Source organism: Triticum aestivum, chromosome 6D (assembly GCF_018294505.1).
Source record: "Triticum aestivum cultivar Chinese Spring chromosome 6D, IWGSC CS RefSeq v2.1, whole genome shotgun sequence".
Lineage (NCBI taxonomy): Eukaryota > Viridiplantae > Streptophyta > Magnoliopsida > Poales > Poaceae > Triticum > Triticum aestivum.
The window spans coordinates 469,766,275-469,790,983 of NC_057811.1; the positions used below are offsets into that span (position 1 = coordinate 469,766,275).

Below are 24,709 nucleotides of genomic sequence, written 5' to 3' on the forward strand. Positions count from 1 at the left end.
CTCGAGACTTAATTATGGGGCGATCTGTTTGATTCCCAAGGTCAAAGGGGCGGATACAATCAAGCTGTTCCGTCCGATCACGCTCCTAAATGTTCCCTTCAAGTTATGTGCCAAAGCCTTTGCCTCTAGGTTAGCGCCGGTTGCCCAACGAGTAATCCATAAGAGCTAGACCGCTTTCCTTAAGGGTAGAAACATTCTTGAAGGGCCTATTGCGCTCATGGAGATAATCCACGAGTTAAAACGTACACGTGGACAGGGCGTTATCCTCAAGCTCGACTTTGAAAAAGCGTACGACCGCGTAAACTGGGAGTTCGTGCGGGAAGTCCTCCTCAAAAAGGGATTTGAGGCGGGTTTCGTACACAGGATCATGCATTTGATCTCGAGTGGCAACACCTCGGTTATTGTCAATGGCGAAATGGGGAAGTTTTTCCGTAATAGGAAAGGGTTAAGACAGGGCGATCCCATCTCCCCACTCGTCTTTAACTTTGTGGCAGATGCTTTGGCAGCTATGCTGTCCAAGGCCAGCGAGGCTGGGCATGTTAAGGGACTCGTTTCACACCTCATCCCGGGTGGTGTGACCCATTTACAATATGCAGACGATACCTTGCTTTTGTTTAAGCCCGACGACCATAGTATCGCCTCGATTAAGCTTTTGTTATTAGCCTTTGAGATCCTATCCGGACTCAAAATAAATTTTCTTAAAAGCGAGGTCATCACCATGGGGATGGACGACCATCAAAGTTGGCGTGCCGCAAATCTACTTAATTGCAAGCTTGGGAGCTTTCCAATAAAGTATCTGGGGCTTCCTATATCCCATCGCAAACTATCGATTTTAGAGTGGGAGCCGCTGTATGGGAAGGTGGCCAATAGGGTAAGCCCGTGGCGAGGGCGGTTTATGTCTTCTGCGGTAAGGCTCATTTTAACTAACTCGAGCCTCTCTTCCCTGCCCCTATTCACTATGGGGATGTTCTTACTAGCTGATGGCGTGCACGCTAAGCTAGATACACCGCGATCCCGGTTCTTTTGGGAAGGAACTGGCATCAAGCGGAAATATCACCTGGTAAAGTGGGCGGCTGTCTGTAGGCCAAAAAAATTCGGAGGTTTGGGGATCCTAAACTCCAAACTTATGAACGTAGCCCTACTGTCCAAATGGTGGTGGCGGCTTGCCCAAAACGAGACGAGTCTCTGGGCTCAGCTGCTAAAGGCTAAGTATTTCCCAAATGGGAATCCTTTCAGTGCCCCGGCCAACGGCTCCGTGTTTTGGAAAGGGATCCAAGCGGTCCGACCAGCTTTTGCTATCGGGGCCAAATTCCAGATCCAAAATGGAAATTCCACTCGCTTTTGGCTGGATCATTGGCTGGGAGCCTCTCCCCTTTGGCAAAGTCACCCCAATCTTTTTCGGATCGCCACTGACACCAACATCTTAGTGGGAGAGGCAGCCCGTACTGACCCTCCAGCGATCCATTTCATGAGGGCCCTTTCCAACGCCGAACGGGAGGCATGGGACGACCTAGTGCATCAAATTGGTGACAACCGTTTAGGGCCGGGCGAAGATTTGGTCGATTGGAGCTTGACAGCGTCCCGGAAATTCTCGGTTAAATCTTTATACAACAAGCTTACTGAAGGGACAGCGCTTGATATAGCTAGGGGGCTCTGGAAGGCAGGTCTGCCCTTGAAAATTAAAATCTTCATGTGGCAAATGCTCAGGAATAGGCTGCCCACGTCGGATAATGTGGCAAAACGTAACGGTCCGGCTGACGGTACCTGCACTGTGTGCGGTCTAGGTGAAGATGCTAACCACGTCTTTTTTAGATGCCACCTAGCCAGGTTCGCGTGGAGTGCAGTTAGGGAAGCCTTCCACTCGAACTGGAACCCAGCCTCGGGGAACGACTTGATTGCCATCCTTAAAACCACGAGAGGGACCAGTAGTAGAATCGCTTGGCGTTGCGTAGGGGCGCTACTATGGGCTATTTGGACGACGCGCAATAAAATTACGATTGAGAAAAAATTTCCTAACCACCCTGCGGATGTGATCTTCAAATGTCACCTTTTCTTACAGACGTGGACTCCGCTGGGGAAGGAGCGCGATGCTGAGCGCATGTCGGAGGCCATGGCGCGCATCAAGACTATCCAGGTGATGGCTAGACAAGACACGACGACTCGATGATGCTTTTGGAGCCTTCGGTGGATGTTTCATGTTAGATAGGTCTTCTGCGTTGGATGATTTGGATGGTGTAATGGTGCCTTCGCGTGGAACCTTTGTTCTGTTTTTGTCGTCATCTTGGACTGAACTTGTTTGCTGCTTTTCCGGGTTATATCTTACTAAACTGGTGCCTGAGGGCTTTATTAATTTAAAGCCGGACGCGTCTAGCGTCTTCGTTCCAAAAAAAACTGTGCAATGAAGGAGGAGGCGCTCGCCGCCTGGCACACAACACGAGCCAAGGGCGCGAGTTGCAAAGCCCATGACGCCCTCAATCAGGCCGCCTAGCAGAAGAAGGTGGTTAGGATTAGCAGCGGTGACACCCTGCTTCTATGTCAAAGAGGAAATCGCCGACGCTCCAACCCGAGCCGTGCCAGTCGCCGCTTCAGCCAACACCGACGATGCCGGCTCTGATGTGTCCTCGAAGTAGGTGTCTTCCATGGCTAGAACTATGATGATTTATTAATAAGTTTAGAATAATTATATTATATTTGTATGCCAAATGCAATGGTGTATTTGCATTTTAAGGAGAAAATTGAGGGTGTCGTTTGAGATTTACCCTTAGAAGACTTGCAGACGAAGCCATGTGGGCCCCGGCGGCGAGTCTTCCAGAGTAAGCCATCAGCTCCATCTCCTTCCTCCGTCCGGCCGTCCCCCTTTCCCCTTTCACACCGCAAGAAAACCCTCGCCCAAATCTACAGCAACCAACGCCCCCGTTTCATCTACGAGAGCTGCGAGCTCACAATTCCGCGGAGCAGCTCGGCCATGGCGTCCTCCGTCGCCGGCGGGTTGCCGTCGAGGTCCGCCATCGTGGCCGACACGACCAGCGGGCACCACCTTCTCACCATCCACGGCTACTCCCGCACCAAGGACATACCCACCGGAGAGCGCGTCAAGTCTCACCCTTTCATCATCGGCGGCCATCGCTGGCGGATCGACTACTACCCCGGCGGCGTGCGCCCGGAGGTCGCGGACTACGTGTCCCTCTCCCTGATACTAGAGGAAGATGGCCCGGCGCCGGTGAAGGCCCAGTACGACATCTGCCTCGTTACCAAGGAGGAGGAGGCGGAGCAAGCCGCGTCGATGGCGTCGGCACCGGTCGACGAGTTCGCTCCCCGGAAGGGCTGGGAGTACTCCAAGTTCGTCAGGAGGGTGGAGCTGGAGAGCTCAAAGTATCTCACCAACGATTCGTTCACCGTCCGGTGCGATATCGTTGTCGTCCATGGTTACCGCGCCGCGGCCGGCATGGCGGCCTTGGTCTCTGTGCCCCCATGTGACCTGCGTGAGAACCTTGGCAGGCTCCTCGACACCGGGATGGGCGCCGACGTGGTGTTTGAGGTCGGCGGCGAGACCGTCGCGGCACACCGGTGCGTGCTCGCGGCCTGCTCTCCGGTGTTTGCCGCCCAACTCTTTGGACCCATGAAGGAGGGTAATGCCGGCGTCGTGCGCGTGGAAGACATGGACGCGGAGGTGTTCAAGGCGTTGCTCCGTTTCACATACGCCGGCTTGCTGCCGGAGACGTTCAAGGAAGACGCAGTCGTATGCCAGCATCTGCTCGTTGCTGCGGACAGGTATGGCATGGGGCGGCTAAAGCTGATCTGCGAGCAGAAGCTGTGCGAGTACATCGACATCGGCACGGCAGCAACCATCCTGACGCTGGCCGAGCAGCACCGCTGTGAGGGGCTGAAGAAGGCCTGCTTCGATTTTCTCGCCGCTCCACCAAATCTGAGGGAAGTCGTGGCCACCGACGGCTTCCAGCATCTGATCGCGAGCTGCCCTTCTCTTATGGTCGAGCTCATGGCTATGTCCCCTACACATTAGCCAAGTGATGGATATGCATGCCTCTGAGTGTTGTAGCAATGGTGAAACATGGTTTCTAGGCTCATGTACTAATCTGGGTACCTCTCTTGGTGTATCCGTGGCTCTACCTAGTTAACAACCGAGATGCAAAAATTAGCCTCATTTCGCCCCTGTTTTATCAGTTCATTGCATCTCTAACTGTGCCTATTAACCAGGACGTGCGTTGGAATCAGAGGTGATAAAATGCTCAGGTTTTTAGGCAATGGTAGCTTGTGGTTTCAGGTCTTTGTTATCTGATATTGCGCTTGTGGTTCCATGGTTTCTGAACCTTATTGAGATAATACTATTATGTTCTTATTATCACCTACTGTGCTAGTACATGATTTCATCTACATTTCTCAAGGAGATGTCAACACATTCTTTTATCTACTCTGCTTGTTAATCAAATGGTATTTTGTTATCAGATAGCTTGATCATGCATCTACACTGGCCCTGTTATTTACTCCATTTTGCCCTCTCCTTGTGCGTCAAAAAACAGGGTTGACACTCACACTAGTTGGAAATGAATTTATTACCATGGAGTTCTGCAGCTATAACAATTAATACACATACCTTTGAGGTTTTGGGGATGTGGGAACAGGGGCATCATGGAGATTCTGTCAAATCATGAAAACCAGTTTGCCGCTAGGATTGTCGTTGTTGGTATCTGTTAAGGACAACAATTTGATTCTGTCAGAGGTATCATGTTGGTTAAGGCCAGTCGCATTACAAGAAATTTGCATGGGGGTCATGGGATGCTATCCCAGTTCAGCAAATTAGAACATCCAACATTTTCTTTTCTTGTTTTCAATGCGATCCAGGTTGCCTGTGAAATTGTAAGTCGATCTTCAGGGAGCAGCAAAGCCATTTCCTATCTTATATTGAAAGCAGGCAAGTGCTCATTGGTAAAGAAAAGGGGAGCATGTGTTTTGTGTTGGTGATAGGTACTATCAACAGAAAGACAACACTCTGTTCTTTGATTACCAGAATTTTCGTACCAAAAGATTCTAATTGATGTGGTGTTGCTGTTTCCCAATAGAACTGAAGTCTCGCAGCAGGCATGAATAGTTCTGTTGGCTGGACCGCTGCGCCAAGAGGTTCTTCTCCGAGGACGAGTTCCCCTCCATCCCTGAGTTATCCACTAACCCAGGTACGCAGAGTTTTGGTTGCTTTGTCCCTTTTTGTACTAACTGATTGATTGCATGTGCCGATTGATGGAGCGATCTCTTTTTTATGTACTGTCCTCTGATTATGCTGTTGCTACAATGCTACTTAGCTTAACTGATTCCCTATGTTTACCAAGAGAGGTACTGATTTACATAACCCTCAGGGCTCCCCTGTAAATTATGGGAAAAATTAAATTAGGTTTTACACTATTTTCGCACAAACATGTTCACGGGAGAAGAACCTTTATGATACTTAGCTTAACTGATTCCCTATGTTGGATGAACTCGAGCCGGAGACCATCGTGGTGCTGGGGCGCACGGCGATGGCGGAGAGTGGGCGAGGTGGTGGAGCTTCCCGTGAGCACCGCGCTAACCCTAGATCGGTAGGGATTGTAGGTGGGGATTGTGGCAGCGATTAACCTCGTAAGTCGTGCCCCGGCCCCCACCTCTGTTTATATAGCGCGGGTCATAGGGGCCCACCAACCATGGTTTGGTTGGGCGCCCCCGATCAGGGCGCGCGTCAGGGGCCTGTTCGACCCGTTGGGTTCGAACGGGAGAGAGATCAACCTAACATTCTCCCCCTTGATCTCAACTTTACTTTTAACTTTATACTTTCTAGTTTATTTGTTTCATCACATATTGGTACATAGAGCATGTTTCATCGTCACGACTTAATTGCCGTTAGAATCATACAGCTACAACATGCGTTATGTTCAGAAACAAATTCTGTTCCTTTTGGGCCTATCCAGGAATCATAAGGCTTTCCCTTAAACCCATGCCGGCTAAGTGTTCCTTGAACACATTGGGTGCTAAGCCTTTCGTTAGCGGATCCGCAAGCATATCCTTTGTCCTTATATGCTCGAGACTTATAGTTTGATCCTGGATTTTATCTTTCACAACATAATACCTTATCTCTATTGTTTTGGCAGCATTACTCGACTTGTTGTTGTGAGCGTAAAATACCGCGGGCTGGTTGTCGCAGTACATCTTTAGTGGTTTGTGAATACAATCTACCACTTTCAAGTCGGGTACAAATTTCTTTAGCCATATCACCTGCCCCGTGGCTTCGAAGCATGCTATGAATTCTGCATACATCGTGGATGACGCAACTATCGACTGTTTGGAGCTTTTCCACGAAATAGCTCCCCCAGCGAGGGTGAATATGTATCCTGACGTGGATTTTCTATCATCTCTGTCCCCCGCAAAATCTGCGTCTGAATACCCTTTTATCTCTAGGGAATCACTTCTCCTGTATATTAGCATGTAGTCCTTCGTGCCTTGCGCATAACGCAATGCTTTCTTTACCATCTTCCAGTGCTCTAGGCCTGGATTCTCTTGATATCTACCGAGTACCCCGGTGATAAAAGCTAAGTCAGGGCGAGTGCACACTTGTGCATACTGTAAGCTGCCAACTGCCGAAGCATATGGTACTGCTTTCATTTGATCGATCTCATACTCGTTCTTGGGACACATTGGAATTTCCCAAAACTGTCGCCCTTGACTATTGGAGCAGGTGTGGCTTTACTCGCATGCATATTATACTTTCTAAGAACCTTCTCTAAATATGCCTTTTGAGATAGTCCTAAGACTCCATTGTTCCTATCTCGATGAATTTCTATGCCCAAAACATATGATGCTTCACCAAGATCTGTTATGTCAAAATTTGAGGATAAGTATTTCTTTATTTCTTGTAGTAGACTAACATCACTACTAGCAAGCAGGATATCATCCACATACAAGATTAGGAAAATATATTTCTCATTTTTAAACATTTCATAAATGCAATTATCCTCAATATTTTCTTTAAATCCAAAACTTTTAATCGTTTGATTAAACTTTAGATACCATTGCCGAGAGGCTTGTCTTAATCCATAAATGGATTTCTTCAGGCAGCATCCCATATTTTCCTTGCCTTCCATGATAAAACCCTTGGGTTGTTTCATGTAGACATTTTCTTTTAAATCACCATTCAGAAATGCCGTCTTAACATCCATTTGATGTAACTCTAAATCAAAATGAGCAACTAATGCCATTATGATTCTGAAGGAATCCTTACATGAGACTGGAGAAAATGTCTCATTGTAATCTATCCGTTCTCTTTGGGTAAATCCTTTTGCCACGAGTCGTGCTTTATACTTTTCTATATTCCCTTTAGAGTCATACTTAATTTTGTAGACCCATTTACAGCCTACTGTTTTGGCTCCTTTGGGAATTTCCTCTAAGTCCCAAACATCTTTGGAACTCATCGATTTCATCTCGTCTTCCATTGCCTTCATCCACTTCGATGAATGAGGGCTTCTCATGGCTTCTTCATATGAGGTGGGATCTTTTTCCATATGAACCATTTCTGTGTTATAAACTTTAAAGTCAGTAGAAATAGCTGACTTTCTTGGTCTTGTAGACCTTCTAAGGGCCTCAGTTTCTGGCACATTTTGTGCCTCAACTTCTGGCACTTCTTCTAAAATTTGCTATTGCACCTCCCTTTCATGCTCAACAATGGGTTCAGTCGGCTCCTGACGGACAGGTTCCGGGTCTTCCCTCATAGCTGTCATGGGTGGAGTTGCAACTGGTAGTGAGAAAAATGGCTCCCGAATCATCGGATTAGGTGCATGTACCCTCTTCTCCTCAAGATCAATTTTCCGAGCTACCAAGCTCCCCCTCATCATTTCGTCCTCTAAGAAGACTGCATGTCTCGTTTCTACAAACTTTGTATATCTGTCAAGGCAGTAGAAACGAAAACCTTTTGATCTGTCTGGATAGCCAATGAAGTGGCAACTTACTGTTTTGGGATCTAACTTTGCAATGTTTGGATTAAACATTTTGGCCTCAGCAGGGCACCCCCACACCCTGAAGTGTTGTACTGAGGGCATCCTTCCTGTCCATAGCTCGTACGGTGTTTTGGGCACCGACTTGCTTGGTACTCTATTGAGAATGTGAATGGCGGTTTTGAGCGCCTCCATCCATAATCCCAATGGCAAGTTGGAATAACTCATCATGCTGCGCACCATATCCATAAGGGTGCGGTTGCGCCTTTCAGCTACTCCATTTTGCTGAGGCTCGCCCGACATTGAATACTGGGCTACTATGCCAGTCTCCTGCAAGAACTTTGCAAAAGGTCCAGGGACTTGGCCATATGGAGTGTGTCGACCGTAGTACTCTCCCCCACGGTCGGACCTTACTATCTTTATTCTTTTATCGTGCTGATTTTCAACTTCAGCTTTGAATATTTTAAATTTATCCAACGCTTCCGATCTTTCTTTGATTGGATAAATATAACCATAGCGAGAGTAATCATCTGTGAATGTTATGAACGAGTCATATCCATCCACACTTTTCACCGGAAATGGTCCACAAATATCAGTGTGAATGATTTCTAGTGTGCCCGTGCTATGGATTGCACCTTTTTTGATTTATTTTATGTACTTTCCTTTAACGCAATCTATGCATTGTTCTAAGTCTGAAAATTCTAACGGAGGAAGAATTTCACTTTTGACTAATCTTTCTATTCTCCCCTTCGAAATATGGCCCAAGCGACAGTGCCATAATTTCGATGAGTCGAATGTTCTTTTTCTTTTCTTTTGTTCTTTATTCGACGCGGAAACATGTTCTTTCACATTGCAAACGGAATAAACTTTTTCACGAAGTGATAACAAATAAAGGTCATCATGTAGTAAAGCATCACCCACATAAGCATTATTTAACCAAATGGCACACTTGCCATGTCCAAAATAACATTCATAATTATCTTTGTCTAAACAAGAAACACTTATTAAGTTTCTATGACATGATGGAACAAATAAAACATCTCTAAGTAGAAGATTGAATCCATCAGCTAACTCCAAGGAGATATCACCTACAGCTTCAACTTCTGCTTCAACTCCATTCGCCACTTCAATGCGTCTTTCGCTTCTTAGCGTAGTCTGCGTCGAATGGAATCCCTGTAAAGAATTTGCAACATGTACAGTTGCTCCTGAGTCAATCCACCAAGTGGATTTTGAAAACTTTGCATACAGGGATTCATTTACAAATGAAACTATATTGTTACCTCTTTTTGCCATGATTGACTTTAGCCAATCAGGACAGTCTTTCTTGTAATGCCCGGTCTTCTTACAGTGGAGACAAGTGTCTTTGTCCACTGAGAAAGGCTGTTGCTGACGCTGATGCTGATAGGAAGCTTTTCCTTGTGGCTTTGAAGGAGAACTTTTGTTGTTTTGATTGTAATTCTTTCTCTTGTGACCCTGCACATAGTTGAGTGTACCACCATGTGAGGCTTTGAGTCTATCCTCTTCTTGGACACACATTGCTATTGTCTTTTCAATGTCCCATGTTCCAGGTGACATATTGTAGTTCACAACAAAAGCTTCAAACTCCTTCGGCAGTGAAGCCATGACAAGGTGGACCAGGAGCACTGGTTTGATCTCCAGATCCACATCCATGGGCTTGAGCTTTGCTGCCATATTGCTCATCCTGTGGATGTGCTCTCTTATTCCATGACTACCACCTGTGTAGCGTTCTGTCACCAGTTGCTCTAACACCTGGGTGGCATATATCTTTGAAGAGCCAGTTCACTGGCTCTTTATCTTTGAAAGCAACTCCCCTGCGGAAGTGCACTCTGCAATGGAGCCCACAATGGCGCTCTCAATTGTATTCTTTATAAAGGCCATGCACTTTTTGTTTGCATTGACCCACTTTTGGTTATCTATGAGGTAGGACATAGTCCCCTTTCTTTTTAGCCCATGCAGCATCATCATCAGTGGCCTCTCTTACTGGCTCTGTGGGTCTGACCGGCTGTGGTTTCTTCACAACCCAGTCAAGATCAGCACAAACAAATGCCAATTCAACTTTCTTCCTCCACCCAGTGTGGTTGTCACCTCTGAGTGTCGGAACTTCTTTTAGGCAACTCATCAAGTGAAAGCCTCCTGAAATCACAATTTAAGTGACATCAATATAACAATCATATGCATTAATCTAACATTGGTCAAATTAAACATATAATTGTCTATGCAATTAAACCTATATTACCGTTGGGCAAAAATTAGGAATAAATGCACCTTTAAATTTCAATAATAAAACATGATCATGTTATTAACAACGTTGGTCATAAAAAATAACATAATCATATTCATTTTAATAGTCACTTTAACATGCTCTTAAAAACTTAATACTATGTAAACTTTTATTTTCTTTGTAAAAGAGCATTAATTATTTACGCAGCGGAAAAACATGAATAAAAATTCACGAACTTTTTACATTTTACAGAAACTTTTCTATGACCGAATAAAAAATCAAGAACTTTTTAGTTCTACAGAAACTTTTACTTTATAAAATACATAAACTTTTCTTTTTCTGAAATTTTCTATTCTCTGAATAAACAGAATTAGGTGCAGCAGAGAAAAATGCAGCTGGCCCGGCCTACCGCAGCCCAGCCGACCTTTGCTCAGTGCGGCCCAGCCGTGCGGCGGCGCCCGCAGCTGCTGGGCTCGGCCCAGCGCGCGTGGCGGCCTTGCCGCAGCCGGCCTCCTGCCACTTACGGCCCAGGGGGGGCCCGTGCCAGCTAGGGTTTGGCTCCTGGCCGTCGGATTCAATCCGACGGTCCAGCGCGCGGATCGGGCGAACAAAAACGCCCCCCGGTCGATCCGGCCGTAACCCTAGCGCAGTCCGCCCCCACGCGCCTCTCTCGCTCGCTCTGGTGTGAGCACGGAGCTGCGCCTCGGCCGTCCTGTCCGGCCGCCGCCGGCGGCGGCGAAAGCCACCGCGCCGCGCGCGCGTCCTCTTCCTTCCCCTTTCTCTGTTTCTCCCCATCTCCCGCAACAGAGAGCGTGAGAGAGAGCAGAGAGGCGCAGCCGGCCTTCCCGATGCGGCGGGTGGAGCCACGCCGGCCACCGGCGACGGCGTCGAGCCGCGCTGTGCGAGCCTTCCCTTTCCCCCTTCCTTTCTCTTTCCCTTTCTCTGTTTCACCCATCCACCACCTCCTTCTTTTAGAGAGAGAGAGAGAGAGCCGTGAGCTGCGGTGCGCGATACGGCGGCGCCCTCCCTGTCCCCTTTGCCGGCGTGCGCGAGCACCTCGATGGTGAACGCGCCGCCGTCAAACGGCTCGGTGGCGGTGCCTGTACTTTGCCCCTATGGGGGGGGGGGGGGGTGGTTCTTCGTCCCTGTCGCCTCGGCTTGCCGATGCGCGACGGGATCGAGAGGAACAGGCGCGGCCTTACGGCGGCGCTCTTTTCTTCTTTGCCCTTCTAGGGTTCTTTGGGGGAGGGTAACTTTTTTCTTTGTGATCTATTTCAACTGAAAAAATCCTATACCCAACCTGTCTGATACCATTGATAGATCCATGGGATCGTGTAGGGTAGGATTAGATCCGGTGAACCTACCTTCTCCAGCAGTGGATGAACTTGAGCCGGAGACCATCGTGGTGCTGGGGCGCACGGCGATGGCGGAGAATGGGCGAGGTGGCGGAGCTTCCCGTGAGCACCGCGCTAACCCTAGATCGGTAGGGATTGTAGGTGGGGATTGTGGCAGCGATTAACCTCGTAAGTCGTGCCCCGGCCCCCACCTCTGTTTATATAGCGCGGGTCGCAGGGGCCCACCAACCATGGTTTGGTTGGGCGCCCCCGATCAGGGCGCGAGTCAGGGGCCCGTTCGACCCGTTGGGTTCGAACGGGAGAGAGATCAACCTAACATCTTCCACATTTGAAGGCATCATAGTTTTCTTTCTCCGTAGAACTTGGTGTCTCATATGCCATATACCGAACAAAAACATCCGGCTCTGTTGATTTTCCTTGCTCTAAGTTTGACCGTCAAAGCTATACTTTGGGAATTCTGCAGTGGCAACTATAGATATGGGTCTGGTTTTGAGTTTCCATTTCTCCTCTTTCATGCAAAGGTTGCTATGTATGGTTGATTGATTGAGCTTTACGGATTATGTTTCCTTCCTCTCTACCTTCAGCGAGCGCAAGGGTCAGCATTCAGCAAAAGATTGAGTGTAATGCTTAACCATGTTTGAATTTAGCTTCTTGTTTTTTTCTCTCTTTTGATTTTCGAAACGAGTATATGTTGATTATGAACTTATTGCCCTCATGATAACTCATTTTCCGGTTTTGATTTTGTTTTATGTTTCATGGAACAGTGACATTTAAGGTGTATGGTATCGATGGGCAAGGGGGGAGTAACCTTCAGGGACCTGGTAGAGGTTTTATGGGACCCATAACATTCTAACAGGGGCATCCATGTCAGAGCAAGAAAGATGTGACCGTTTCCTCATTTCTTCTTCACATAACTGGCATCCTAACATCAAAAACACATCAAGGGAGAATAAATACTTTTCCGAAGCGCTCCATGCCACTCAATCGTAGGTTTCTCTGTAGCTGCAAATGTTTAAATTAGCATGCTTCGCAGTGCAAAATTCTATGTCAGAGCAGCAAACAGAGGTTTTCATTTCATGCAAATCCTGTATTTCCTGGCGTAGTGTATTAACTCGCAAGTAACTAACTAAATAGACAAAAAAAATGTGACATTTTCCTTATTTTCTCTTCAAATAATTAGTATCCTGCCATGATGAACGCATCAAGTGAGCATAACATCTGAAGGGGATCCTGACACTAAGTTGCCCTAGGTTTCTTCATAGCTTCAACTGTTCGAAGTAACGCCTGCCTATGCTGTGCAAAGATAATACTGTGTAATGCAGCCTTTTATTATTAGTTCAAAATAATTATTATTTAGGAACCCATCCTTTCTTAGTCAAGTGCTCATTACCAGTTACATCCTTAAGACTTAGCATTAGCATGTAGTAACCGTTCACCCTTATATAAGGAAGAATTTCAGTGTCACTTCGAACTTGTTGTGTTATGCTCTTTTCAAGCTCATATACAACAGTACAATCTCAAAGTAACGCGATTTGAATTGGCGCCTTTCAGCAAGTACAAACAAAGGTGTTTGAAGAAGCCGGGTACGCATGGGATTGCATGCTGTCATTAGAAGATTTTATGACGCTACATAACTGAACCTTGCTTACCACTCTTATGCGAGCTGTAATACCATGGCAGGTTCATATGGACAAAAACAAATAATAGCTTATGTAGTAGTTATACTGTTATCCAGTGTGTCTATTACTAGTACTCACCTATAAACTACATTTACAATTCTATAGCATTTCTTCTCTGTATGTTGCTCTTGTTCTGTACTGCTGGATTGGAATTGAAACTTAACGCAATTTGAATTGACGCCTTTCAGCAAGTACTGACAAAGGTGTTGGAAGGAGCCGGGTACACACAGGATTCCACGCTATCAGTAGAAGATTTTTTGACGGTACAAAGCTAAACCTTGCTTACCTTTCTTATCATAGCTGTAATACTGTGGCAGTTTTGTCTGAATAATAGAAAAACATAGCTAATTTGGTTATACTATTACCCAGTGTGGCTACTAGCACTCATCTACAATCTATATGGACAGTTGCATAGCTATATTGTTTTTGTTCTGTAGTTAGGATGGCGCGTGCAGGTTTCAGTAGATGAGGATGCAAGGAGCTCTCTGTCTGCTGGAAACAAGTGCCCATAGCCAATACAGCGTGCTGACAGAACTGTTTGAGTTCTTGCGTACCTGTCCACATAATGCCCGAATCTTACAATGCAGTGCCAATTTAGAGTCATTTTTCTTTCTGTGTTTCAGGGTATTAATGATGCTGTGTCAATATAGAGTGCATCTTGTTACAGTTTCCAAACTTTCAAAACGTTGCAAACTTAAATTGTTAAGTACAGGAAGTCAGTATTTGTACGGGAAATCATAATCTCACCTTGGGTTCATGTGAACTAGGTATTTGTAACTTGGCGAAAATTCATATATAGTATTTTAAAAATTGTGAAAAAGCGTGCTGGACGACACACATAACATGTGAAAAGTGGAAAATATAATTAGTTATGCTACTTATATTTCCTTTTTTCCGTCAGCTAGAAAATGCTCTTATTTGCTCCCCAAATTTCAAGAGTATGTGTCTTCTTATCCTCGATATTGATTATTGTTTTGACTTTTTTTAAACTTGTTGATACGATTTTCCGCTAATGTTAATGTGAAATTCAGTAGACCCGCAGACCAACATGCTTTTGATAATAATCTTGCTCGTAATTTGGTCGATGAACCCTTAGATGTCATCGTAGAAAACCTTGCAAACGATGTACTCCCTCCGTCCGAAAAAAGTTGTCCGCACCTTAGTTCATTTGTAATTTTGTGAAAAAACCCTTCCACCTTTTAAACTGTTGCTAATCAGCCCCCCACTGCTTCTACCTCCTTCCTCCGTCGCCCGCCCGCCGCCCGCCCGCACCGTGGTCGCCCCAGCCACCACCGGCACCAGCTGTCGGGCCCAGAGATCGACGACGGCCAACCTGCGCCGGCCACACGGAGACTGCTCAAGCTCCTGCTGCTCCGTGTTCATCGAGAAGAACTGGAGCCCCCACCAGCGAGGCCCTGGCCCCCGATCCGGACCCCAATCCGCCCCCCGGCAGCGAGGCCCTGGCCGTGCTCTTCCTCCGTGCCTCTGGACTGCCCGCGGACTTCGCCGCCGGCGGCCACGAGATCACCGGGAAAGACGAGGATGAGGGGTACGTGACGGCCGCGTCCAGGGGCGGGAGCAGCACGGCCGCGTCCCGGAGGAGGGAGGAGTTCCAGGGGCTCGAGGAGTAGGACGGCTGCAGCGACGCCGGCCCGCCCAGTCCCAGCAGCAGCGGCTACGCCGGCGAGCAGGGGAAGAAGAAGGTCCTGCTCTTGCTGCTGTTGCTCCTCCGCCCGGAGCTCCTCTGCAGGACCGTCGGCTGCTGCTGGTGGTGGTGGTGGACGCCTCTGCTGCCACCCCTCTGCCCGTGCACGTGGCAGTGCTGCTACTCCTCTGCCCTGCTCCTTGTGCTGCCGCTAGAGCTTGTGTTCCTCAGGAAGAAGGATGTAAAATTCAGTTAAAATTTCAGGGTTCAATTAATCTGTACTCCAAAAATTTATTGTGTAATTTCAGCAATGCAGCATTGAGCCTGAACCTTTTTGACAGTACACAAGTTTGAATTGTGAGTAATATCCTAATCTGTATAGTGACTGTAAATTGTCCCAGTGATGCATTCCCAAGTTTCAGAAATCCCAGAAACAGTTAACAGTTTCAGTTAACTGTTTTTCAGACAAAACGGAATTTACCAAGTTGTTGCTGCACCCGTTTAGTCCTATTATCATCACTTGTCACTAGATCTAGTGGTAGATCAAATTTCAGTCACGATGTTTATATTAATAAGAAAACAAAAAGGAACAAGTCTGTGAGGATGATATCTCTACTGCTTGCTTTACGTCAATGTTTTAAACTTTTGTTAGCTCGCAGCTCCTGAAGGTTCAGACTTTTGTTGGATTAAAAGCTTCTTGCTAAATTATTGGATTAGATTATAATGCCATGCAACTTCTTGGATTAAGAAGTTGACTAAATTATTCAGCTGTAGTAGTTTGATGTTGACCCTCCTCCTACATGACACTGGACAATTGAATTGTTGTTGACCCTCCTCCTACATTACATTGGACAATTGGACATGTACTGAAGGAGTACTCCAGTAGGAGTGCATGTACAGGTTCAGTAAAGTGCTATGGTTGTCGAGTGTGTTAGGAAAAAAGTGCTATGGTGATGGACTAAGCAATCAACCTGAAATTAAATCTCCTTTTATGCCTTTTAATGCTCCCTGTGTGCATTCTTTTGTAATCTTGATCAATTGATCAATCTTACTGTTATGACCGGCATATTAGGGGCTTAGCCCAGTGGGCTGTGGCCCAAGTTATCTTATTGTTATTAGGGGTTTAGTCCAATGATCTTATCGTTATTAGGGTCGTTTGCTTAGGAGTCAAGTAAACCTCTCTATATAAGGGGAGGAGATGTATCAATCTAATCAAGCAAGAAGCAATCATTATTTGCTCGGCTTCCCTTAGGGAGCCAGGAGACCTAACCCTAGCCGCCTTTTGCGCCGCCACCGCCTCTTCTCCACCACGCAAGGACGGCGCCCAAGCCCCCGGCCGCCGCGCCCTCGTCCTCGTCTTCCTCCATCTTTCCCCTACAATCTCCGCCCTAGAACCGGCAGAACCCTGGCTCCTAACACTTACACACTGAGCATTGTACCATTTGGTCAGTTCAGACTTTATGCATTTCCACACTCCATTTATACAGACTCCATTTCCATAATTGCTCCAGGAACAACCATTAGAAAGAAGAAAATGTTTAGGTTCTGTTAACAATCAGGTTCTGTTAACTGAGCATGTTTAGGTAATTTATTTGGATTACTTGGAATTATTTGGATTTATTTGAATTACTTGGAATTATTTGAAAAGACTAGCCCTACTGCAAAAAATTCATTACATGAGTACACTGTAGGACAACATTAATCAAATTTCATTACATGACCTTTCTGAATTTTGTCATGGTTTCAGACCTAACTAGCACAACTTGACCCATTCACCACAACTGTCCCAATTCAAACAATTTGGAATTTCTTAATTCATCTACAGAGTGGCCACACTAGGAGTACTTGCTTCTTAATTTTGGCATTTTCTAATTTTTTACTAGGACTAGTTTCTAATCTGAATTTTTATGTCTTAACTTGGGCTGCTTGAGCCTTCCACCATTTTAACAAAAAAGGATAAATAAATCCTTCAAGGCGTCCAAATTAACATCAGCATCAGTACTGTCAATACATTAAGTGCAACACTTTTTTTCTTTCTGAAATCAATACTCAAACTTTCGAAGAACAGCCTATATGTTTTGTTCAATACACAGATCAATATGCGTTGACAATTGAAATGCAGAAACACAAAATGGCAGAATCTTACTGCACATAATGTTAACATAATGGCAGAATCTTACTGCACATTATTTTGCTTCAGATACACAAAATGGCAGAATCTTACTGCACATAATGTTAACATAATGGCAGAATCTTACTGCACATTATTTTGCTTCAGAGACAAATGGTTCCAAAAAGATCAAAATTTCCAGACTTTGGGCACGAGGAGAAGGACCTACAGACTTGAAGAGCACTTGGGCACTTGGACATGGAGGAGGAGCCTGGGATGTTGAGGAGGAGCCGTCGTTGTCAGGGTTATGCGCATGATTGACTGAAATGATATGCGCATGGGCATCAGCATGGGAATTAACTCACTTCCATAGCAGTAACTTAAAAGAAACATTTGTTAATTAACTAAAATTAAGTTAACAAAAAGGAAGGCATGGGCATGGGCAAGTTAACTCAAAAGGAAAGTACAGTAAGGAGTCATCTCAAAATTCTAACAGTTGATACAATGCTCACACTAGTGAACTGGGATTAAAGATTCAGTTTTTATGCACTGTACTGACATTGTCATTGTGGTTTCACTGAAATAAAGGTTCAATGTTCATGGCCTATAGGAGTATTCAGTGTCATTGGGATCAGACTACCACTAACCACGGGCAGGTCGGCTGGAAGGACGGCGCGACGGCGGCGCCGTTCTGGTGATCCAACCTGCTCAGCTCGCTCGCCACAGACATCTTCCATGGGCTGTTGCAGGAAGGGAAGACCGGAGGATCCACAGGTCAATGGGGATCCGCACCCGCATCCCAAAAGGAGAGGGGAGAGGATGATAGCGCAGCTCGTTGGTGAATCCATGAGCGACCCCGTGTCGTCCGTAGCACGGCGACGTCAGCAACGAGGCAGTCGAGGAAGGGGATGGGGAAAAGGTGGGAAATTTAGGGATGGGGAAAGGGGAACGGGGGAGGTGCGTGGGGGAGAGGGGTGCTGCGCGGGGAACGGTGAAGCTTCGCGGCGCGGCGTGGTGGAGCTGCAAGGCGTCGCCGGCGTCGCGGAGAAACGGTGGAGCGGCGCGGCGGAACGGCATGGTGGTGCTGCGCTGTGTCGGAGACGATGGATCGCGGGTTTGGTCGGAGAAAGCTAAAGGTTTTTTTTCGCAAAATGACCACGGTGACAACTTTTTCCGGACGGAGGGAGTAACTATTCTACCTATGCAATAAAGTAGCCATGATGGCATCTTACATCTTCTATATCTAAATAGGGGCACCCCACTAGCTGATTTTCCTAAATCCTCGTGCAGCCACGTCATCCCAATTGTTATAGCCGTTGATGCAAAAGAGTTCAAGAGTTTGCAGCCGTCTGATCATGTTTTGTGCAATTTACTGAGACTTGCCACCGCTAAGTGGAAAATAACGATTCGATTCTTCGGTCGCACTGTCCTTTCGTACGTGGGCTAGAGTTGGATCTGTCGCTGTTGGGCTGGCTACCGAAATCAACATATGGTATGTGGGCTGTAGCCCATGCCTGTTAGGTTCCCACTCACGGTCATCTTCCCTGCGCCGCGACTCTCATCCCCGTCGTTATCTCTTCCGCCGTCGCAACCGTAACCTCTCATATGCCAGATGAAACTGCAGCATTAATCAGCCACATTACGGTCCCTCCGTTACCCTGCAATTGATAAAGAATCGCTGGATTTAACAGGGTGGGCATCGCCTTTGTTTTTAGGCTGGTCATAGTGGGGAGTATCATATACTAGTATCATGCATATGATACTAGTGTATGATACTACATTCATAGTGCATAGTATCATAGATTAGTATCATAGGTAGTCTCATTTATTGCCATGCATGACACATACTCCCTCCGTTCCTAAATACTTGTCTTTTTAGGCATTTCAACAAGTGACTACATACGGAGTAAAATGAGTGAATCTACACTCTAAAATATGTCAACATACATCCGTATGTGATAGTCATTTGAAATGCCTAGAAAGACAAGTATTTAGGAACGGAGGGAGTACTAGCCTAACATTTATTATGTTAATTAGTACCATAGATAGTCTCATTTATTGCATGCATGACACATACTAGCTTAACATTTATTATGTTACGGTATCTACCTATGTTACTATAACCATCTCTCTTTTTTAATTGTTTGCGAGTCCCAAGTGCATGTTACTACTTATGTTACCCTCACTATAGCCAGCCTTAGGTGCTGCCATCCTCTCACAAGACCGTCGATCTGCCTTGCCTCCGACGACACCCTGGCTGTTGGGTCGCAGGTCGGGCCGCGGTTCAATTGCCGAGCACCCAGATCTTCCAGCAAGACAGAGCTGAGTCGACCTGCGCGCATTGTTGCTCTCCTCCAGACTTCCTCCGCCAGGTCGTCCGGTCCGCCTCGACCCCAAATTTTCTCTTAGTGATGGGAGGTTGGCTGCTGGTCCGTCGTTCCATTGCCGGCCACCCACCGGTGCTCTCATCCGTACCTCCTCCGCCATGCTTGCCCATATGTCTCGCCTCTTGATCTTTCTGTGAGTGTTGGGACCGCCTCTTGATGTTTCTACTAGTGGTTGGGGCACGTGCATGGCGCGCCGCCTGAGCAGAAGCTCGGCGGTGCTAGGTAGGACACACCCCTTCCACTCTCCTATTTTGTACCAAGTGTGCTCAGTTCATGTATAATAGTACAAGTATCATATAAACAATTGTAGCCAGTGACGGCTGACACAATAGTATAAGTAGTTATTCAGTGACTTCTAACTACCTCAGATCCATTAATCAGGACACAAGTAGGGAAATATCAACAAAGAACAATCGGTAGCATAGTTTTATAACACAAAAAGCTACACTTGTGAAAAGAGAGCACATAGCAAATCAAAATCAGATGCCCGTATGACCTTGTCCATCAGGCTCAGGTCAAAAAGCTCGAGGGTGGGCGTCCTCATGTCAGCAGTACCATTGGCTGTGTGGCGCTGGTTGGACATCGGCAAGGAGCCTTGGGGATCAGCCAGAACATGGCATGGACGGTGGCGTCAGTCCCGCCACCCTCGGGCCGCGACCGCATCATGAGAGAGCTGTTGTTCTCAGGGAGAGGACCAAGGTACTGCCTCTGGATTCTTGTGTGAGCGTCACCGACAGACACGGCGGCGGCGGTGGCGGTTCTCGCATCCGAGTCTCCAGTGGTGAGGCCGGAGAGGTGGAAGGGTCCGAAGAGGCTTCCATCATTTGAATTGCCCAACGGGAAAAGTCATTCAAGGCACAGTATGTCCAAATCAACCCAATCATTGCAATAATCGAGTTCAATGTGGGAATATACCTGCAGTTTTATAGAAGAATGAAACAGCCAAATACAAATGACCAAAAATCTCAAATTATCCATATGTATGTTCTTGAAACACATGACCTGAACAAGAAATTTAAGCCCACCTCACACAGAGTAACATGCAGTGGAGTGACCAATCTATATTCATAAGTACTGGGCAGCAAAGAGCAAACTGTATTAACATTATTCCAAAAGCTATTATTGGTGGATACACCTAAAATCTCACCAGGCATCATTTTTTTAGTTTATGAACATAAATTAAACACCTCACATTAATCTTGCCAAGCAAAGAGCAAATTCAAAGCATAAGTGGGGAGGCAAGGTAATAGAGAGACAAAGAGACAGTGCAGAAGCTAATACATGTGTAAGGGTAGGAGCACCATCATCGAGCCCATCCTCAGCTAGCGGGAGGGGATATAACCCAGCCACTGCAGCATGATCGTGGTCGCCATGCTTGCTTGCATGGTACCTCCAGCACCTGCCATATGTATAAAGATTAATTCAGCTATAAACATGTCAGAACTCCTGATGTGGTTAGATATATGTAGATAAGACTGTTGGGTTGAACAAACTAATTAATCTGTAGAGAAGACTGAACACACAATGACCTCTTGACCGCTTGAGAGCATGAGCTGACATAGATCAATTCAGTAAGAGTTGTCTACATAGCAATCTGGCCGGGTTAATTTAGAGAGGGATTATCAGTTATTATTATGAAATATACGGAGTAGACAATATCAGGAAATTAAGATCAACCTTCGGAACAAAAAGTTGAGGCAGGTGGTGGTAAAATATGGTACAATATAATTCTAGAAGCAGTACGCACATATTTCTTCAAGGAAATTTTACAGAAAAGAACAATTCTGAATATAAACCTAGAACCACTACCCTAAATGAGAACTATCTGAAAAAGATATTAAATACCTATTTTTGTCGCTATGAAATTTCAGCTCCTTTGTGTTGGCCAGCCAATAGCTTTGGTTACAGAAATGGCCAAAGGAATAAGTTGGGATTTGTCATCTATTTGCATTTTCGCTTTTTTTCCTACATAGGTCACAATATACAATGTTCAGTTTATACCCATGCATTGATGAAATATTGAAGGAAATGAAATATTGAAGAAAATGGTACATACTTCATCCCAGAATTTTCCTTGTGCCGGTCCTGGATACACAGGAGCCTTCAGGCAAAGAAGAGTGAATCTGCACGAAGCAGTCCATCCTGAGTAGGGAGAGGCCATATAGTTTAAGCAGCACGAGCGAGTTTGCAAGGTCATGAGGCTTGCAGCGCAGGCAGGAGCTCCCCGACAGCGGCAGGCGTGGCGTCTATAACTTGCAAACATTTGTCATGTCTAAACAAAAACCTAAATCAAACATGTGGGCGAAGAAATTTAAGTAGCTCAGAATGCTAATCAGGGGATAAAGCCTAATTTGAGATGAAATTGATTAGGAGAAGAGAAGGAATGTGCAGATTGTGTAGTTCTACAAATGTGAACAAATCAGAAGCTACTTTAGGAAAATATGATGAAATAATATACTTCCATATTGCTATACAAAAGCAAATTCAAACTCTGATAGACTATCAACTTGAAAAGAATTAATCATGGCCAGCTTTAGTTTCAAAACATAGAAAGTATGGTTTATTGTTCTCCCAAATTTACTTTGGAGAACGTCCAACCAAACTCAACAAGAATGTACTATTGGAGAAGTAAGTTGGCTGGAAGGTTCTATTTCAAACAACTGCCTGCAAAGCACTCTAGCGAAAAACACTAACAGGCAATGGAAATGACCCAAAATGAACTAAAGATTACAAAATTGTCTAAAGAAAAGTTAGTCCTGCAATACCACATAAGATTCACTTAAGAATAGTCGATAAGCTAAACACACATCACATATGTAGGGGATATAAACCAACATGTAATAAGGAAAGTATGAATCTTGACTATGTAAAGTATGTATTATTATTGATACCTTCAGTAGACCATTCACAATATCTAAGAAGAAAATTCAAAATGCACCACTTCATCAGTCTAGAGTTTGAATCCTCCAATAGAATAAAATTAAATAAACATGTAGCAAGTGTATCCAACCTCAGCCATCAGAGTAGAGCATGGACCTGCATTAATAATCATATAATCTGCACCAAGAAATAATCTTGATTAAGAGAACATGCCATCTAGTTTCAAATTATTCATTTCTTTCAACAAAGTCAACTAACACAACCTACAAATATGTAGAAGCATTAATTCATCAAATAAGTAGTACGAAAATTTGCAATACATCATAATGTAACCGATATCCAATGAAGCAGTACCAAAGTTTTGCTTAGGGATTTCCAATCAAGCACTTCATTCCAAATTCTCAGTGGAACTTTTTAAGATAATATATCAACCAAGCAACCTCCTTTGGCTAAGTTCCAGCATACAAAAGCAACAACGACTGTGTCTAATTGAACTCCCATGAAAGAAACAGAATACACTAAGAAGTTACAGAAGGGGGGACCATATTTTACTTGCCAGCAAACAAATATTGTTTTCTAGCTTCTCATTTATACCAAAGGGAAAACTTTTAGAAAACATAACTGAGAAATTTGAAGATGCTCCAGAGTTAATACGAGCCAATAATTAATTAATTATCCATGACCCAATTACCCATATCTAATATTACCACTTCATTGGTAAAGGCCCATAAATGACTATATCATTATGCAAATGAGAAAGTAAATACCAATACTACTAAAGGATAGTGGTATGTAAGGAAAAAATATATAGGATGCCTACTTTCTTAGAAAAGCACCATATCAGTACTTATCCAACAAATTTCTCAAATTTTTGTTTCTGATTTGAAACTGATCGAGCAAATTGTCCCATTCTTCGCGTCATCATAGCACGGGAGGCCAATTTTGCTTTCGTCGAGGCACTGCAAAGACATAGGTTGGGATAAATGTTATTCTTATTGGAACTGAATATGTACAATCTTGCGACATCCCTAAATATCAAATGGATGCAACTTAGCAGCATCTATTTCTTTTTCAATCAGTTTTGGGTGCTTTTTTAGACAACCAGTAAATCTCTAGGCGACAGAAATATTTTGTGTACTATTGGCTTCTGCATACCTTTTCGACAGAGAAATTGCAACAGTGTAGTGTGATTTTTGGGTCAACAAATATATTTCCCTTTACACATCTGAGATAAACCATGGCTCTTGCCATGAATTTTCTCACCCCGTCAACTATTAAAATCATGAAATGGAGAACCTGCGACTGCATGACTGGAAAGACATAAGCGATATATAAAAATTAAGCTCAATGAATGTGAAGTTTGGAACTCCAAGACACATACGAGAACTCTGCAACCAATTATTCAGAAGCTTCATATCATGCTACGTGAGATACCCAACAGAAGGAAACTACATATCAGAATTATGATATTATTCGATAAATCTACACATACAAAAAGATTTCACATTATATAGATCATTAGAAGTGTTTTTTATTCAGTACTTTGTGTCACCAACTTATCTTTATTGTTCTCTGTCAGGAAACATGATACACCTTGTACCACAGATGCATATTAGATAGATATGTAGCCTGCTATTTCAATACAATGTTTAGTGGATCTATAGTACAAATACTTATTGTCCCAGCATCAGGTTTAATTCATATTTCATCTCGCCACCATCAGCCAACACAAAAGGGCCAGCAATCAAATACATCAATCGGCTAACCTGCAGGACAGTAAGAGAAACTTCATAAACATCCAATCCTATAACTGACAAAATCTACACACAAACGAATTCACATCAGTCTCTCAATTTCATCTCTTGCAATATATGAAACACGAATCCTGTCACTACAGAGCGTAGCAATCCAGAACAACCTCCTAAATGTTCCAGATCCAAAATCCAAACAGATGCCAGATCGACGCAGGCAGAGTGGAACCGTCGAACCAGGCAACCAAAACAGAGCCTTGATTGGACCCAACGGCAAGCAAGCAACGAAACGAACCTGCGATAGCAATGGAGGTGATGGAACTCATCAAAGCTAAAGCTGTTGTCGCGGCCGTCCACCTCCTTCTGCTGCAGAACCGACTCCACCTCCACGACGCCCGCATCGGAGCCACAGCCTCAACCACCCTTTGTGTGTGCACCGGCTTACCCACCTCGTCGAGGCACAGAAGAATAAGAGAGGGAAGTAGGAGAAGACGATGGGTTGGATGCCGCCAGAGGAGGAGATGGAGCCGCGGAGGAGAGCCGAAAGGAGAGGTTGCGTGCGGGGATGAGGCGGCGATCGCGCTAACCCTAGCCGCCACTCAGGGAAGAGAAAATGGGAGATGGGGAAAATGAGGGGATCGATGGCTGGACGCGTTTTTAACCTTTTCCCCTTCGTCACAGTAAAAGACA

The 24,709-nt window shown here is 45.2% G+C and overlaps 2 protein-coding genes and 2 long non-coding RNA genes across 4 annotated transcripts; 1 reads left to right on the plus strand and 3 right to left on the minus strand.

Moving 5' to 3' along the window:
- Positions 1–2,392: 2,392 nt before the first annotated feature.
- Positions 2,393–4,314, plus strand: LOC123145973 (BTB/POZ and MATH domain-containing protein 1). The gene has a single exon (XM_044565519.1). The coding sequence runs from the start codon at positions 2,966–2,968 to the stop codon at positions 4,019–4,021; it is 1,056 nt and encodes a 351-aa protein (XP_044421454.1). The 5' UTR covers positions 2,393–2,965; the 3' UTR covers positions 4,022–4,314.
- A 4,666-nt stretch (positions 4,315–8,980) lies between these two features.
- LOC123145974 (uncharacterized) lies at positions 8,981–9,784 on the minus strand. The gene is made up of 2 exons (XM_044565521.1): positions 9,251–9,784; positions 8,981–9,143 (listed from the first exon to the last, which is right to left on the minus strand). Exons 1-2 carry the CDS (start codon positions 9,669–9,671, stop codon positions 9,097–9,099), a joined length of 468 nt encoding a protein of 155 aa, XP_044421456.1. The 5' UTR covers positions 9,672–9,784; the 3' UTR covers positions 8,981–9,096.
- Positions 9,785–16,904: 7,120 nt separating this feature from the next.
- LOC123145975 (uncharacterized) lies at positions 16,905–18,117 on the minus strand. The gene is made up of 2 exons (XR_006472570.1): positions 17,649–18,117; positions 16,905–17,322 (listed from the first exon to the last, which is right to left on the minus strand). It is a non-coding gene; the product is annotated as an uncharacterized lncRNA (long non-coding RNA).
- Positions 18,118–19,720: 1,603 nt separating this feature from the next.
- Positions 19,721–21,346, minus strand: LOC123145976 (uncharacterized). Its single transcript, XR_006472571.1, has 3 exons — positions 21,234–21,346; positions 20,670–20,787; positions 19,721–20,303 (listed from the first exon to the last, which is right to left on the minus strand). It is a non-coding gene; the product is annotated as an uncharacterized lncRNA (long non-coding RNA).
- Positions 21,347–24,709: the final 3,363 nt, after the last annotated feature.